This window comes from Antedon bifida, chromosome 4 (genome assembly GCF_963402885.1).
Source record: "Antedon bifida chromosome 4, ecAntBifi1.1, whole genome shotgun sequence".
NCBI lineage: Eukaryota > Metazoa > Echinodermata > Crinoidea > Comatulida > Antedonidae > Antedon > Antedon bifida.
The window spans coordinates 8,243,503-8,257,185 of NC_136229.1; the positions used below are offsets into that span (position 1 = coordinate 8,243,503).

The following is a 13,683-nucleotide window of genomic DNA, read 5'->3' on the forward strand; positions in this document are numbered from 1 at the left end:
CTTAGGCCTCACATCTTGCTAGGCCTGCTATCCTGGCCTAGATTAGTCTAGGCCTAGGAAGGGCCTAGCTAAGCTAGTGACCAGCTGCATGCTGTAGGCAAACACGGCAGCCTTTTTAGCTACGATCTACGTATTTGGGGGTCAATTTAAGGTCAACCTTGATTTTACGAATCCCTTGTTTTACGTACGCCTTTCGGTCCCGTACCGTACGTAAAATGGAGGTTCTACTGTAGATAGTTTTTCAAAATGTACACACATTTTACTATACTAAACAGTAAACTTGTATAATGGCTTAATTAAAAGAAAGATTGATCAAATACAATACAGCCTGTGTTTTAGTATGTCAGTAAAGATACAAATTCATTTTCTTTTTTAAACCATTCATTAAAAAATTATAATTCAAAAGATAAGACATTGGGTTTAAGGTATATTGTCCACCTGAACATTTTTTTTTCAAATTTTGTTGTTGAATATGCCATTTTGATGTTCCATAATAGATAGTCATTCACTTTGACAAAAAATTATTTCCCAGAAAAAACAGTAATTTGAAGCAAAAAAATTGTCAATTGAATTAAATTCAATATTCTTTAATCATCCCACACGGGGCAATTCAAACAAAATGGTCTGGATTAAATTGATCTTACAAAAATAACAATACACAGTACAATATAACAAGATCAAAGTGAAAAGGGGATAAAAATTAACGTTTAAAATCGTTAAAATCTTAAATCGTTAAAGTTGAACTCCGTTCAACAGTAACGATTTAAGATTACGATCGTTACGATCGTTAAAACTGACCAATCAAATGGTCCACAAATTACGTCATTGCAGTTTGTGAAAAAATAGGTACGCGTTGACAATTCTTGAATGTTTACAATGTGACGATGTTTTTCACCTTTTTTGTACACTTTTAAGGTCTGATATTTAAAAAAAACAATTGTAAGTCAAATTAAATTATAATATTAAACCAATTAAATTTAATGTTTGTCTTTAGTGTAACGCTAGATTAGGATATCAACGAAAGCATGTCCTAGGCTGGAGGGTTGTAGCATCAAAACCCGTAACTTTTTTCAATTTTCACGCGGGCCCTGGCTACGCGTGGCCGGCCTTGGTTTTGTAATACTTTACGTCCGCATGTTCCAGTAACACTCGAAAGAACCAAGAAACTATGAACGATCGCGTAAAAATGTGTAAATATTAGCGGTCCGGCTCGATCATCGTCATCGCTAGTTTATTTTCAACTTTAACGATTTTAAACTCAACACAACTTAACGTCGACAGGAAAACAGGCTTAAGAGTCGGATGGCCACTGGCAAAAACGAATTCCTTTTCCGGTTTGTTTTGCATGCCGGGCATCGAAAGCGACGCCCATGAGGCATGAGCTCGAAATTGTCTGTCATCCAATGTTGGTTGGTTGAATTTAACTGTTTATTTTGTCTTTTTGGAAGTGAAAACATAATTTTGGAGACGTACCCTTATTATATGAAGGGGACACTCTATAGGCTAGAGTGGACACCTTTATCCTGTAGGTGGATCCTTTATGATATATTATACGCATGGAGGTTTACCTGTACATGATTTTTTGTTTTTGTTTTTTTAAATGTTGAAGATGTGCAAAAGATAGTATTAGAATTCAGCTCGACATTTCAATATTTAATTTTGTTCAAAAAAACAATGACAATCACAGAAAATGTTTACATCAAACATCCTAACAAACAAAATTCTATGTATTGTCAGTTCTACGTTTTTGTTTAAATCGTAAGTCTAGCCACAACCACTGCATGCATGGTTTGTTTTGACCGCTCCAGTGCAATCTTCCTTTCTTCTTGCTTATTCACTCACGAAAGTAAACCCATGCTTAGCTAGGCCTGATGTTATGATTGAAAATAATTATTATCAAAAGGTGTTTTCATTTCCGAATTAAAAAGAAAAAAAGTATCATACTTACATTTTTATTCTGTATATTATTCTGTTTGTATATACCTTACACTATTATCAGAAACACTGAGGAATGAAACTAAAATTAATATTGTGCTTTCATAAACATTTCACGCACAAGAAATCCCCACCCACATTACGTTTTGTGGTAACCGCTTGTCTTCCGGTATCGTTCGTACAGTACGTCATTTCCTCTGCTTCTCACCTATACGCACGTACACTTGTGCGATATAAGACGAGTTAAATTTATGCATTTTAATCCCAATTACCAGCTCCAATATGAGCAATACGAATTGATTTACTTCCAATATTATATTAACATTTTTATATGTTCTTGTACCAAAAATAAATTCAAATAGATAAGTTTGTATACATTCGGATTCGTGAGTGTTATTGCTCGCCTATGTAGGATATCGCATTAATCTGTTTGTTTACAGAGACTGTCGAAGAGGAAAGTGTCTGGAGTGAGAGTGTACATGCTGTGTAAAGAAACATTGTAAGTTATCCGATTTCTATGACGAATTTCCATTTGTTATTTCCTAAATTTAGAACTATAGGTAATACAAGGCAAACCACAAAATTATAAAGGATTATAAGTCATTTTAAATGGTCAAACACTGGGCTGGGCATCATCATGCATCCATTCATTCCTATGTCTCTGGGTGTGTGATCTCACTGATATTGTGACACCACCAGTGTTATGAGAGTTTTCTTCTTTTGATCTGCATGGATGTATGACTGGGTATTAAATAAAAATAGAACCTCTGATTCTCTCTACGCTTCACAATGCTCTTTTGAATTTGAATTGCACTTTATATAATGTTTGTTTACTGTAGCAAATGTTCATTAATTTCTCTCTAATTTCTCTTACTATAATCAATGATAATATATAGCCTAGATAGAAATATGCAGTGGTCACGACAAGCCGTTCTGAGCCTCTACCGGCAGTTGATGCGCCAGAGTAGCAGTCTCCAGTACACGGACCAAGAGTTCTACAGACGGTACATCAGGAATGAGTTCAAAAAGAATATGATGCTACGATCAGAGGAAGAGAAACTACAACAGTTGCAGGTTAATAATACAGCACCCTCTCATACACAAGGAAAAATCCAGGGAAAGGGTGAAAGTGTGTGTGTGCCCACTATCCTGACACTGACAATAAATAAAAACATTTTCATTTCACATTGTATTAACTACAGGACTTAGTGTATTATTCACTTGGGATAAGTGAACGTACTACACTATTACATATGAGATATGAACCCCCACCCCAACCCCTTCCAAAGCTATTATTAGAGCTCCCAGCTTAAGAGATTCTATAGTATATCTGCCTCAGTTCTAAACCATTTTTTAGAGAAAAGTTCATTGAATGAGAAACTCCTGCCCATTTTATATTTCACCCTGCTTCCGGCCAATTTGATTAGAACATAGTATGGACAGACAAATAGATGTATTACATAATTCAGTGTTTAGTTTTAGTCTGAATGGCTATCTACAGGATGATACCAAAGAACTTATAACACAAGAATCTCCTGTTCTTCAATTTGCATTCAAAACACAGTATCGGAAGTACAGGGTTAAAAGGTCAAACTGGGCGACGCCATTTCACAGCATGGAGCAGCGCCCCCTCCAAACTAGGAAGTCAAAACTATTAATTCCTATAGAGGGCTCAGTCAATTACTCTATCCCCCTATAGTATTAGCAGATCCCCTCTATGATTTTGACTTTCTAATTTGATGCGGGCGCCCTACTCCATGGCTCACAATGGCGCCACCCATTAGCTCTATTCTATCCCACATTGCCTTTCGAAATTGTTACGCGCTTCGGACGAACAGGAGATTCTTGTGTTATAATTTCTTTGATGATACTAAATTACTTCTTCTATTTTTTTTTACAGAAGGGAAGACACTATTTGAAGAAGGCTCATGGTGTTCTTGTGTAAAGTTACTGTATTACCAGTGATGATGGTAAGAAAAGATGCTGATGATTTTAATACATTACATTTTCTGACCTATATTGAATATTGAATATTTTCTATAGCCCCTTGCAGTAGAATTTACCAGGTCTACTAACTAAACTCTGCACACATTAAATGTTTTTACTTTGCACAATGGAGAACAACATATTCAGTGAAATCATTATCATCATCAGGCTGTATTCAATCATACATTGTTAGGTACCTAGGTGAAGCCCTCCTCTAGCAATTCCCATTTTCTTCTGTAATATGCAATTCTTGTCCAGGTTGCTGACATTGGTATTTCTTCATCAGTGCAATGAATAAGGCCAAATACAAAAACAAATTGTTAGTTTCATGTCCCCCTTTCACAAATCGCATTTCTCCTTTTACTTGTATTAAATGCATAGTATGATTTTTTTTAATGAATATATTCATGAAAAAAATTAAAAGAATAATTCAATTTTCCATTGAAATTATGTGGTATAACTTCAAGTATTCCAAGGTGTGTAAATGGCACCTTTTAGACTTGGTTTCAGACTTGGTACATCACATAGCCTATAAAGACCTCACAAAAAAAAAATTTAACCCCTGGTGGAAAAAACAAAAAAACTGTATGATGATCTATCCTTTGATCTGTAGCAATCAGAACAAACTTTTAGTGATGTCATCTTCTATAAATAGAATGTGTTAAAATAAAAGTGATATACACATACAAAAGGTATGTTGAATGCATGATAAATTGGATGTATTGTTATTCAAATAAATTGATTGTCAGAGAGCGTGAAAAATGTAAGTATATGAGGAGACGCCTTGTCACCTATGGACATCTAATTAAAATTGGTCACATTTTATTTGTTAACCTGGCAATTAATTAAGCTGAAGTCTGAAAAAATGAAAGCAAGGCATGTAGAAAGAAAATATTTGTGTTGTGAGATAATCAGAAATAGTATATTCAGTGTGAAATATTTTCACGGTGTTCGTTTTGACTCATTTGTCCGTCACTAATGTATACAAGCTGTGGCCAGCTATATGAATGAAACAACCCATACAATGTGTTCACAATATCATCTAGTATTAACTAATAACTACCATAAATAATAAAAAATATAGATTAAATGTATTAAAAATTCCGAAAAAAGTGTACAATAATTTGCTTCATTCAAGTAATTTTCCCTTTTGTTTTACTTATAAACATTACAACACACCCAAGTGTATCCTTGCCATTTGATTGGTTCATTTTGTATCACATGCCATTCAGTATTAGTTCTACTGCACAGTGGAAGGTCTATTTAATGGTTTTATTTCACATTCAGCTTTTTAAACATTTTGAGAATGAAGAAAGGAGCTTTTTTAACCGAAATCAAACAGAACCTTGTTTTATTGACGATAATGATTAGATTGTGTTGTATTTCAGGAAATTGTTGAAGGTCATATGAAAGTCAAAGGAACCTTAGAGACAATTTGCAGCTTGTTATGTTTGTTTTGTGCGTATTATTGTGAAAGCTGTGATGCCTAACGTATTGCAATCCGCGCCACCAGTTTTACAGTGATTACTCATTTCACTTTCTGTGAGGTTAGTTTCGGCAAGCAATCTAAAGAAATCTAAAGCTCTGTCTACACTATTAAACTAAAAAGTGTGATGTGCCCAAATATGGTAGTGATATGACATCCATATATGGGCATATCACATTTTTTAGTCACATAAAGTTTGATAGTGGGTGGGCTAGAGCATGGTTTATAGCTCCATACTGTGCCACTGTTATATTAGTGGAAAATGTTATCTATATGTTTAGGTAACTCTATGTTTTAGCTTCAAATTTTACTTAAAATGCTGCTAAAAGTTGTTTTTTTACAGAATGGTATCTGTGATATACAGAACACTCAGGGCTTTTTGTATTATACCTTTGTTTACATTTTGTACAAGAATTGATGTTAAAATAGTATTTAAATTCTCATTTAAACAATTAAAAAGTTTTGGTGGTATTTGTATGTAACGAAAATAGGTGGTGCTTTGCAAATTCTTTTAAAGTATGGTACAGGATTTTTGCAGTATTTATCTATGTTGTTGGGTGGGTATACTTAGGTCTTATTTTCTTAACCATGGTGTGGCTGAGGTAAAAGTACCTTCAAACCAGCCTTTCCCACAACACTTTTATTGAACACTGTAGTAGACCATTCACTTGAACACATAATTAACGCAATATATATAATATAATAATATATAAATAAAATGAATGTTTATTGTTGATGGTAGCATACAAGTTAAATTGATGTTAAATGGTGCTAATTATGATTTTAGCTTTGAATAAATTTACTCAACAATATCTGGTTAAATCGTTCTTTCGTTGTGCATATAACAGTAGATGGAATCATAGTTTCATATCTTCTATATTGATTCTGAAACGAAAAATGAGAAAGGAATGGTCAACACTAAAGTTCTGTCTACACTATTAAACTAGTTTGACAAGTGCCCAAATATGGTAGTGATATGATGTAATCGTGTCATTAAGTTATTTGCTTATGCACTTTTTAATATTTAAGCAAATATTGATAAAAGCCAATCCTCTTCTTTAGATATCTTTTTGTTTTAACCCCTGACACTGACGTGATATTTTTCATAAACTCTTATGACGTCATTGGTTAAAGTTAAGGTTAAAGTCGTGGATCGAATAGTCCCTATTCAAGGAAATTATGCAGCAGTTATATTTACTATAGAGAACTAAGATGTTGCACTGTATTAAACTCTATACTTCACGATAACATTTTAAAAAGTTAATACATACGATTTTGTCCAGATGAATCTTTGTTTTTAGAAAGACGTTCATAAGCAACTTGTGTCATTAGAGAACTGATTACCGGACGGTCAGACAATGCTAAAAATGGCACAATATCACGTAATTAAAAGCTTTTCAATCTTTCTTATATAAATCCTTTTAAATTCAATAGATCTCATTGAAAATCATAATGTCTTGTATTGTACTACAGTAAGGTAGATAAGGTTAGAAAGGCAGACAAATGGGTATACTAGGTAAGCCGAGTAGGGTTTCTTAATCGGTTTGTTATGTAGGAAAAGATTCAGCAATACTTTTCCATCTTTGCCGGGAATAGTGTATTTAACGTACCTTCATTAAAGTTATCTCTACTTAAACTGTAAAGATCACAAGTGGCAGACGCTACTACTGTTGCCACTCTCTTGATATCGGTTAGAAGAGCAATTTCTGCAAACAATAAATAACGATAAGAAATACAGTTATCTTGATCTTTCAAATTGAGGATATTTTTTTAATTGAATGAAACGTGCAATATTACCACCACCATCCATCGTTTTCACTCACTACTGGGGCTTTCAAATGGGCCTATAACTCTATGACGCCATCGGTAATTCGTATGGACATGTTATGCACAAGGACATGATGTTCCATTATTGCTACCACTAGATTTCATTGTTAAGTATGAATACGTGGTTTCGGATGACTATTGTAATCTTATTATAGGCCATCATAATCAATGGTGGATAGGCCCTACCTCCAAAATGATCTCCGTCGGAAAGTATACCAATAACTTGGCCATCCACAATGATGTCTACAGATCCGTGTTCTATGAAGTACATAGCCGTGCCTCGAGTATTTGCTTGTATAATTTCGTCGCGTTCTAAATAGACTTCAAACTCCAATTTTTGGATTAAGTCAGAAACAAAGTCTTGATCAGCGTTTGCCAGGAAATCAACCTTGTTGATCAACGATTTGCACTGGTGCTGGACTAAAGCCTGTCAAAGAGCAGTTGGAAGTTATAAATTGAGATGGTAAAAGACAATAAACAGATAGAACATCTGGAATTCAAATGCAAAACACTGGGTCTATTTATCCAAAGGACCATCGAATAAGTGCAGAGGATTCGGACGGTGTCTCGGATCCATATATAACATTTAGGATACCATCCTCTAATAGTTCGTAGTTGAAATAAACTCGTTTTTTTTTAATTTCAAAATGATGAAAACTTCCCTAATTTCAAAGACTAAAGCCAAGTCTACATTATCAAACATTATGTGATATATGGACATGATGATGTCATATCACTACCAAATTTGGGCATATCACTTCCACAATTTTGTCAAACTGGTTTGATAGTATAGACAGAGCTTACGACCTTTCTCTAGCTCAGAAAACACGCCGATATACTTCACTTTTACTGTCATGGACTGTCAAGATTGACAGAATGGTCGTATTTTCGTTTCGTTCATAATTAAAGATGTATTGTCCCTTTGACCAATTCAAAAAAAATGTTTTTTTTTAAATTTCAAAAAAAGTGGGTCATTTTGAAGTATCATAATAGTTATTAACTTTCACCAAAAATTAGTAAAAAAAAAAATTATTTAACCGAAATACAGACATTTTTTTGTTCAAAAAATAACTTTGACTTCCAGTCAAAGTTTTCGATCAAAACATATCTCATAATGCAACGCGCTTGTTTGGCTACTCTGTATGCATAATCATAAAACTTCCTCGCGATCTGTGTGAAAACACCTTCTCAACCGCGACGAGTTGTAAACAATCCTAATTAGCATCATGTATAATGCATACTCGTGGTTTGAAATCTTTGTTTACTTTCGCTTGTGATGATTTCCAGACGAAATGTAATCAAATTAATTTACCTGTTAATTACGTAAACTTGTTGTTTTTGGCTCAAATTTTTGGCTTAAAGTGAATACCTTTAATATTACTTTGATATGGCCAATTTAAATTTAGAATATTTTTTTTTTCATTTTTTGTGTTTCAAGGGACAATACATCTTTAAAGTAACGCACGTTAAATTTGTTTACGGAGTGAATCTGGTATCAGAAACCGATATCAGGTGAAGAGAAGGGTCTACAGATACAGATAACAATTTGCTTACAAGTCTAATAGGTCTGTTTTGCTCACTCATAATTGCGTGATCATTGAAGTACTTCCGTTGATATCGATGCTCGTAATAATCCAAAATCCTTTTCTGTATATTGAATGGAACTTTGTGAAACTTCATGTATTCCTTCACTTGGTTAATCTAAAATGAAAATGATAGAATAATGTAACTATACAGTAGTTGTAGCCTTTTTGATGCAAGGTGTTCTTTATTTGTCATTCCCAAACAACTAGGAGTGGTTTTTAGAAGAATTATAAAGTCTCATTTGCAGGAGAATGCGACGTCCACATGAGTTCCGTGAGAGTTTCATGTTTGGTTGTCTGCGCAACCAGTAGCTCCCATTTCATCAATGTTTAGGCCTACAATAGGCCAATATGTGTAAGTCGAGTCACAGTAGGCCTAATAACGATAAAACTATCAGCCATAGCTTCGAATATTATCTCAAGCAGAATCATGCTTTAGAAGTTTTTCTGAAGCACTGCCAGTGTTTTGGATTGCTAGACTTCCTTCTGTCCATCTTTAACTATAAGATGTTTAGTGGTGGAATGTAAAGTAAAAACAAAGAAACACCAACATTACCCTTTCGTTGTACAGTCTTGCTGATGCGTCAATAGATAACAATAAGGTAGACATATGACCGATGAACAATGCGTAGAATGTGGCTCCAAAGCACACACTTATGACCGTTAACCACATCTCTGTAATGTTGGCAGGCGGATACCTGCCAAAACCAAGGCCCAGCATGTGACATATAGATTTAAAAAACGACCAAGAATACTGTTCCCATTTTGAAGCATTCTAGAGGGGAAAACATGTCAATTAGATTATCGTTGTTCAAATGGATGTGGAAAGAGCATAACAGCGATGCTTGACGCTACGGTACGAAATAACAGGTGCTTGGAGACGGATGTGCTTAGACTGTCTCTGAGAACCACATGAATTGGGCCTACTGCAGTAAGTGTGATCACCAGATGGACAGGCTGCTTCCAGTAACTCAAACTTCACCAACAGTGACAAACAAAAGTAAAAAAAAATCGTATAAAAGATAAAAGAAAGTACAAGAAAATGACTGGAAAAAAAATAAGAATAACAAGGGAATATATATTTGTAAAGTGTAAAATCATTGTATTGATCATTTGAAAATGAAATGAATAAAATAATGGTTAACGCCACAAAAGAGAAAAAAAACAAAAGTTTGCTTAGTGTCCACTAGCCTCAAAATATGTGTGCAAACTACTCAAAATACATCTATCATGTGTCATAACCTACCTGCAGGTTGTTAATAGAAACCCATGAATCTACAGGGAAGTCCATGAAGAATGGAACAAGGAATTGAAGGCAACAGTTCCAATGCGTCACAACTAACGCGAAGATAACCAAGTTCACGATACTGATGATCGCTCCGTCAATATTTAGCACCTATAAAACAAGAAGGGATAAAACAACATAAAAACTCTTGATACATTTTGAGTATGTTATATAACTATAGATTATAAATAAATCAACGTGAAACTTGCCTCCTCCAATCGTTGTGCATATCTCATAAGACGTGACAAGCGCAGAAGACGAAGTAAACTTAACACTTTTATTAATCTATTTTGAAAAATTAAAATAATTGTTTAACTTCAAATGAGAATGGTGTTTCTTAGAGCATCCCCCGTAAGGATGAAGGTTGCTGTCACTAAAGATCTGTCTACACTATCAAATTTTATGTGTAAAACTCTTGTGTTGCTCTTTTTTTTGTCAAACAAGTTTGACAGTGCTGCATGGAGTGACTTTAAAACTAGCTCTTACTTCCCACAGTTTGTGATTATCGAGTCAACAGTACCGGTAGTCTCCTTAAAAATTCTGCTATACTTAGTTGAGTAAATTCATTCAACAAAACCACACTTAACTCGGTTATGATCAACTCCCGGAAGAAGGACAACATCCAAAACTTACCGTAATACCAAACCTTCTATTACCTTAATACGCGAAGTTTTAGTAGCATGTCATCCGATATTTCCCCTTCTTTTCCAAAATTTCCTTGAGTAAAATAAATATAATCAAACGGGAAGGAAGAGATAAAATCCAATGGAAACCATCCTTTTAAATAACACCAAGCAATTCGACGTTTTTGTAGAATGACCTTTTTTATAATAAAAATAAGAAAGATTAAAGATGACGATTTAATTAAAGCTCTGTCTACACTATCACTAAATGTGATATGCTCATATATGGAAATGATGATGTCATATCACATGTCATATATTTGGCCATATATCTACCATACTTGGGCACACCACATTTTTTTTTCAAACTAGTTTTATAGTGTAGACAGAGCTTCAAAAATATTGTTTCTTTTATTTTGTGAATTGCTATTTCTTTTAAGAGTGGGAGTGGATTATGAAACTATGAAAATGATGGGGATGATTGTAAGGAATCATAAATCTTCCATCAAGTTGTTAATCTAGCTCGTTAGTTTCACATAATGCTTTTGAACAAGAGTAAATGTATAACCATGTGGGCCGGGAGAGAGGTTTTGTCAGCAGACAAGAACCTACGGGTGCTGTTTGTGACATGTATACCATCTGAGAAATCGCATGGATTATAATTATATTCTTTCTTTTTTCAAATGTACCAATGGCATACACATGCGACCAACGGCTTTACGTATCATCCGATGATCTTGCATAAGATACTACCAATATGATACAGACAGTTCTCCCGATGCCTCTCACATTTTCTGATTTAATTTGTACCATTACGCCACACCATTGCTTTCTGATTAGGCTTCTGATTTCAATTACTATAGAGAACCACCCAATATAACTTACTTCTCCATGTTGTTTGGCAATTCCGGTACAAAAGTTAAGTACAATATCAACCATGAAAAGGCTGTCTGCGATACAGTTAATCGTCACCCATTCCCGCCTAATTTCATCACTGAAAAATGCTATGTTTACAGGAAGAAGAATCAAAGTCATGAACATGAGAAATACCATTAAAATATCCCAGTACCATCTGCAAAAGTAAACACATATTCATAGTTTTAAGTTGTTGATGTTGGATGTATTTCTACTTTTGACAAATAATTCAAAAAACAAAATTGTTTCTTTGAAAGATATCTGTAATGTTCTTGGAAAATATGTTTACTTAGAAAAGAAAAGGACAAGACAGGCTATTGAAGAAACTTGATTTTTAAAAACTATATGATTACCAGTTTTACATGATCATACGACAGAAGAAATGACATTCAGAGAGAGAATCGTCTTGTCCAAATGGTCAGAACGTCATAAGTTTAGTGTTCTTACAATAAAACATGGATAGAAAATGTAGACTTGGTTTATCTCTGTGAATACTCAAATGTTAATTACCTAAAATCACTGAACGGATGAATTGTGAATGTTTGAGCTTCTCGCTGCCTTCTTTGCTCATTCTTAAGCGCGTTTTCGCTGCGAAAAATTTTCTTGACGAATTTGCTGTTTGACGCGTGGAAAAATGACTTGTTGTGCAGTTGATGGAAGAAAGACCGAGTTTGAGGCGGTGCAGTGGAAGATGGTTTATCATCGTTACCACCACCATGCATTTCAACGGCGACGCCTACACCTTTGAAATATGGAAAAACTTTTGCTGTTTAATTTTCCCTGTGATTTTGATATGAGAAAGAAAAAATAAAACTAGGGTAGGGGCTAGGCTAGGCAGGCCTAGCCAACCTGGTGGATATTTATAAGTTTCATAACTTGATAATAGGCCTAAGCTAGGCTAGGCCTATCAATTAATATGTAGGCTCTATAGTAGGCCCTAGGCCTAGGCCTAGCCTAGGCCTAGGGCCTAGGCCTAAAGGGCCTACCCTAGGCTAGGCCCTAGGCCTATCTTGTTTTAAGTAAATACTAATTATTCTAACCTGATAAATCTTTATGAATTTCTTCTACTGTGGAGTTCATTTCGATTTTTTCTTTGTCTAGTGGTCTTACTTTCACATGCATAAAAAGTTAAACATGCTTGCACAATGGTCACATCATATTTGCCATTAATGATTTCATTGTTTTAAAAGTTTGTATAAAATACGCGTATTAATAATCGAACCCATTTTAATCCAATCGAACGCGCGCAACCGCCGCATAAAAACAATATAAAGACTGGAACTACGCGCGCGTCCTCCACGAAGAAACTGATATGGCTAGTGTTGCGTGTTTTTGCTATAAAAAAATGTACATCACAATTTTTGGTCTAGGAAATAAATGCGGTCTCTTTAAAGTCACTATTGAGATGCGGTTTAGCGAAAATTAATTATTTTTAAGTTATTAAAATGTAATGAGATAATATGTAATAATAATAATAGTCCAAGAGCATTAGGGTTTGACCCGGAAATTTCTGGTAACAAGCTAATTTTTTCAGGAAAGGTCGAGAACTATGATTGGAACATCATACTAAAAGTCCCGAAAAATCCTCCTTGTGCTCTCCGAGAAATCCAAGATGGCGTCCAAAATGGCTGCCATTTTAAATTGGTCTATAACTTTGTAACCGCTTGTCGTAGAGTGTCGATTTTGGTGTCAAATAGTTCACAATATATACATTCCTATTTGCTCTAACAGAAAATTTTGTCAAAAAATGACCGCTACTACAGTTTCTGGCAGTTTGACCTTTGACCTGGTCTTATCATATCTCGGTAATGGCTTGTCATAGAGAATTAAGATTAGGCCCAAATTGTTCAGACCATGCATATTTTTATTTGGTGTAATGAAATATTTTATCCCAAAATGACCGGAAGTGAGGTTATTGACCTCTTATTGACCTATTCATATCTCTTTACCGTATCTCAAGAAATATTTGTCGTAGAGCATTACTTTTGGTGTCAAATTGTTTGGAACATATACATTTCTATTTAGTCTAATACAACAGTTTGC

General features: G+C 34.6%; 3 protein-coding genes across 6 annotated transcripts in view; 1 reads left to right on the plus strand and 2 right to left on the minus strand.

Annotated features, from left to right (window-relative positions):
* The window catches only part of LOC144840500 (ras-associated and pleckstrin homology domains-containing protein 1-like), a 48,831-nt gene extending 46,875 nt beyond the window's left edge, over positions 1 to 1,956 (minus strand). For all 4 annotated transcript variants that reach the window (XR_013611929.1, XM_078696328.1, XM_078696326.1 and 1 more), the window contains exon 1: positions 1,949 to 1,956. Coding sequence is in view for 3 of the 4 variants with exons in the window: in XM_078696328.1 (XP_078552454.1) it covers positions 1,949 to 1,950 (2 nt within the window). In the remaining variant the exon portion in view is untranslated. The remainder of the gene's footprint in view (positions 1 to 1,948) is intronic.
* A 345-nt stretch (positions 1,957 to 2,301) lies between these two features.
* On the plus strand, positions 2,302 to 6,217 carry LOC144840506 (mitochondrial ribosome and complex I assembly factor AltMIEF1-like). Its single transcript, XM_078696333.1, has 4 exons — positions 2,302 to 2,434; positions 2,832 to 3,009; positions 3,836 to 3,905; positions 5,310 to 6,217. The coding sequence occupies exons 1-3, from the start codon at positions 2,415 to 2,417 to the stop codon at positions 3,878 to 3,880; spliced, it is 243 nt and encodes an 80-aa protein (XP_078552459.1). The 5' UTR covers positions 2,302 to 2,414; the 3' UTR covers positions 3,881 to 3,905; positions 5,310 to 6,217.
* On the minus strand, positions 6,132 to 12,805 carry LOC144840503 (potassium/sodium hyperpolarization-activated cyclic nucleotide-gated channel 2-like). Its single transcript, XM_078696331.1, has 12 exons — positions 12,681 to 12,805; positions 12,151 to 12,382; positions 11,611 to 11,797; positions 10,759 to 10,922; positions 10,312 to 10,387; positions 10,064 to 10,213; positions 9,374 to 9,592; positions 8,789 to 8,935; positions 7,421 to 7,661; positions 7,018 to 7,113; positions 6,679 to 6,768; positions 6,132 to 6,292 (listed from the first exon to the last, which is right to left on the minus strand). Exons 1-12 carry the CDS (start codon positions 12,760 to 12,762, stop codon positions 6,282 to 6,284), a joined length of 1,695 nt encoding a protein of 564 aa, XP_078552457.1. The 5' UTR covers positions 12,763 to 12,805; the 3' UTR covers positions 6,132 to 6,281.
* Between the last annotated feature and the right edge of the window lie 878 nt (positions 12,806 to 13,683).

Coding starts and splice junctions, on each gene's coding strand:
- LOC144840506 (XM_078696333.1), top strand. CDS start 2,415: ATGCTGTGTAAAGAAACATT. Junction 2,435..2,831: donor ATGCTGTGTAAAGAAACATT/GTAAGTTATCCG, acceptor GATAATATATAG/CCTAGATAGAAATATGCAGT. Junction 3,010..3,835: donor AGAAACTACAACAGTTGCAG/GTTAATAATACA, acceptor TTTTTTTTACAG/AAGGGAAGACACTATTTGAA.
- LOC144840503 (XM_078696331.1), bottom strand. CDS start 12,762: ATGCATGTGAAAGTAAGACCACTAGACAAAGAAAAAATCGAAATGAAC. Junction 10,214..10,311: donor ATGCACAACGATTGGAGGAG/GCAAGTTTCACG, acceptor CTTGTTTTATAG/GTGCTAAATATTGACGGAGC. Junction 7,662..8,788: donor AAAACAGACCTATTAGACTT/GTAAGCAAATTG, acceptor GCTCTTTGACAG/GCTTTAGTCCAGCACCAGTG.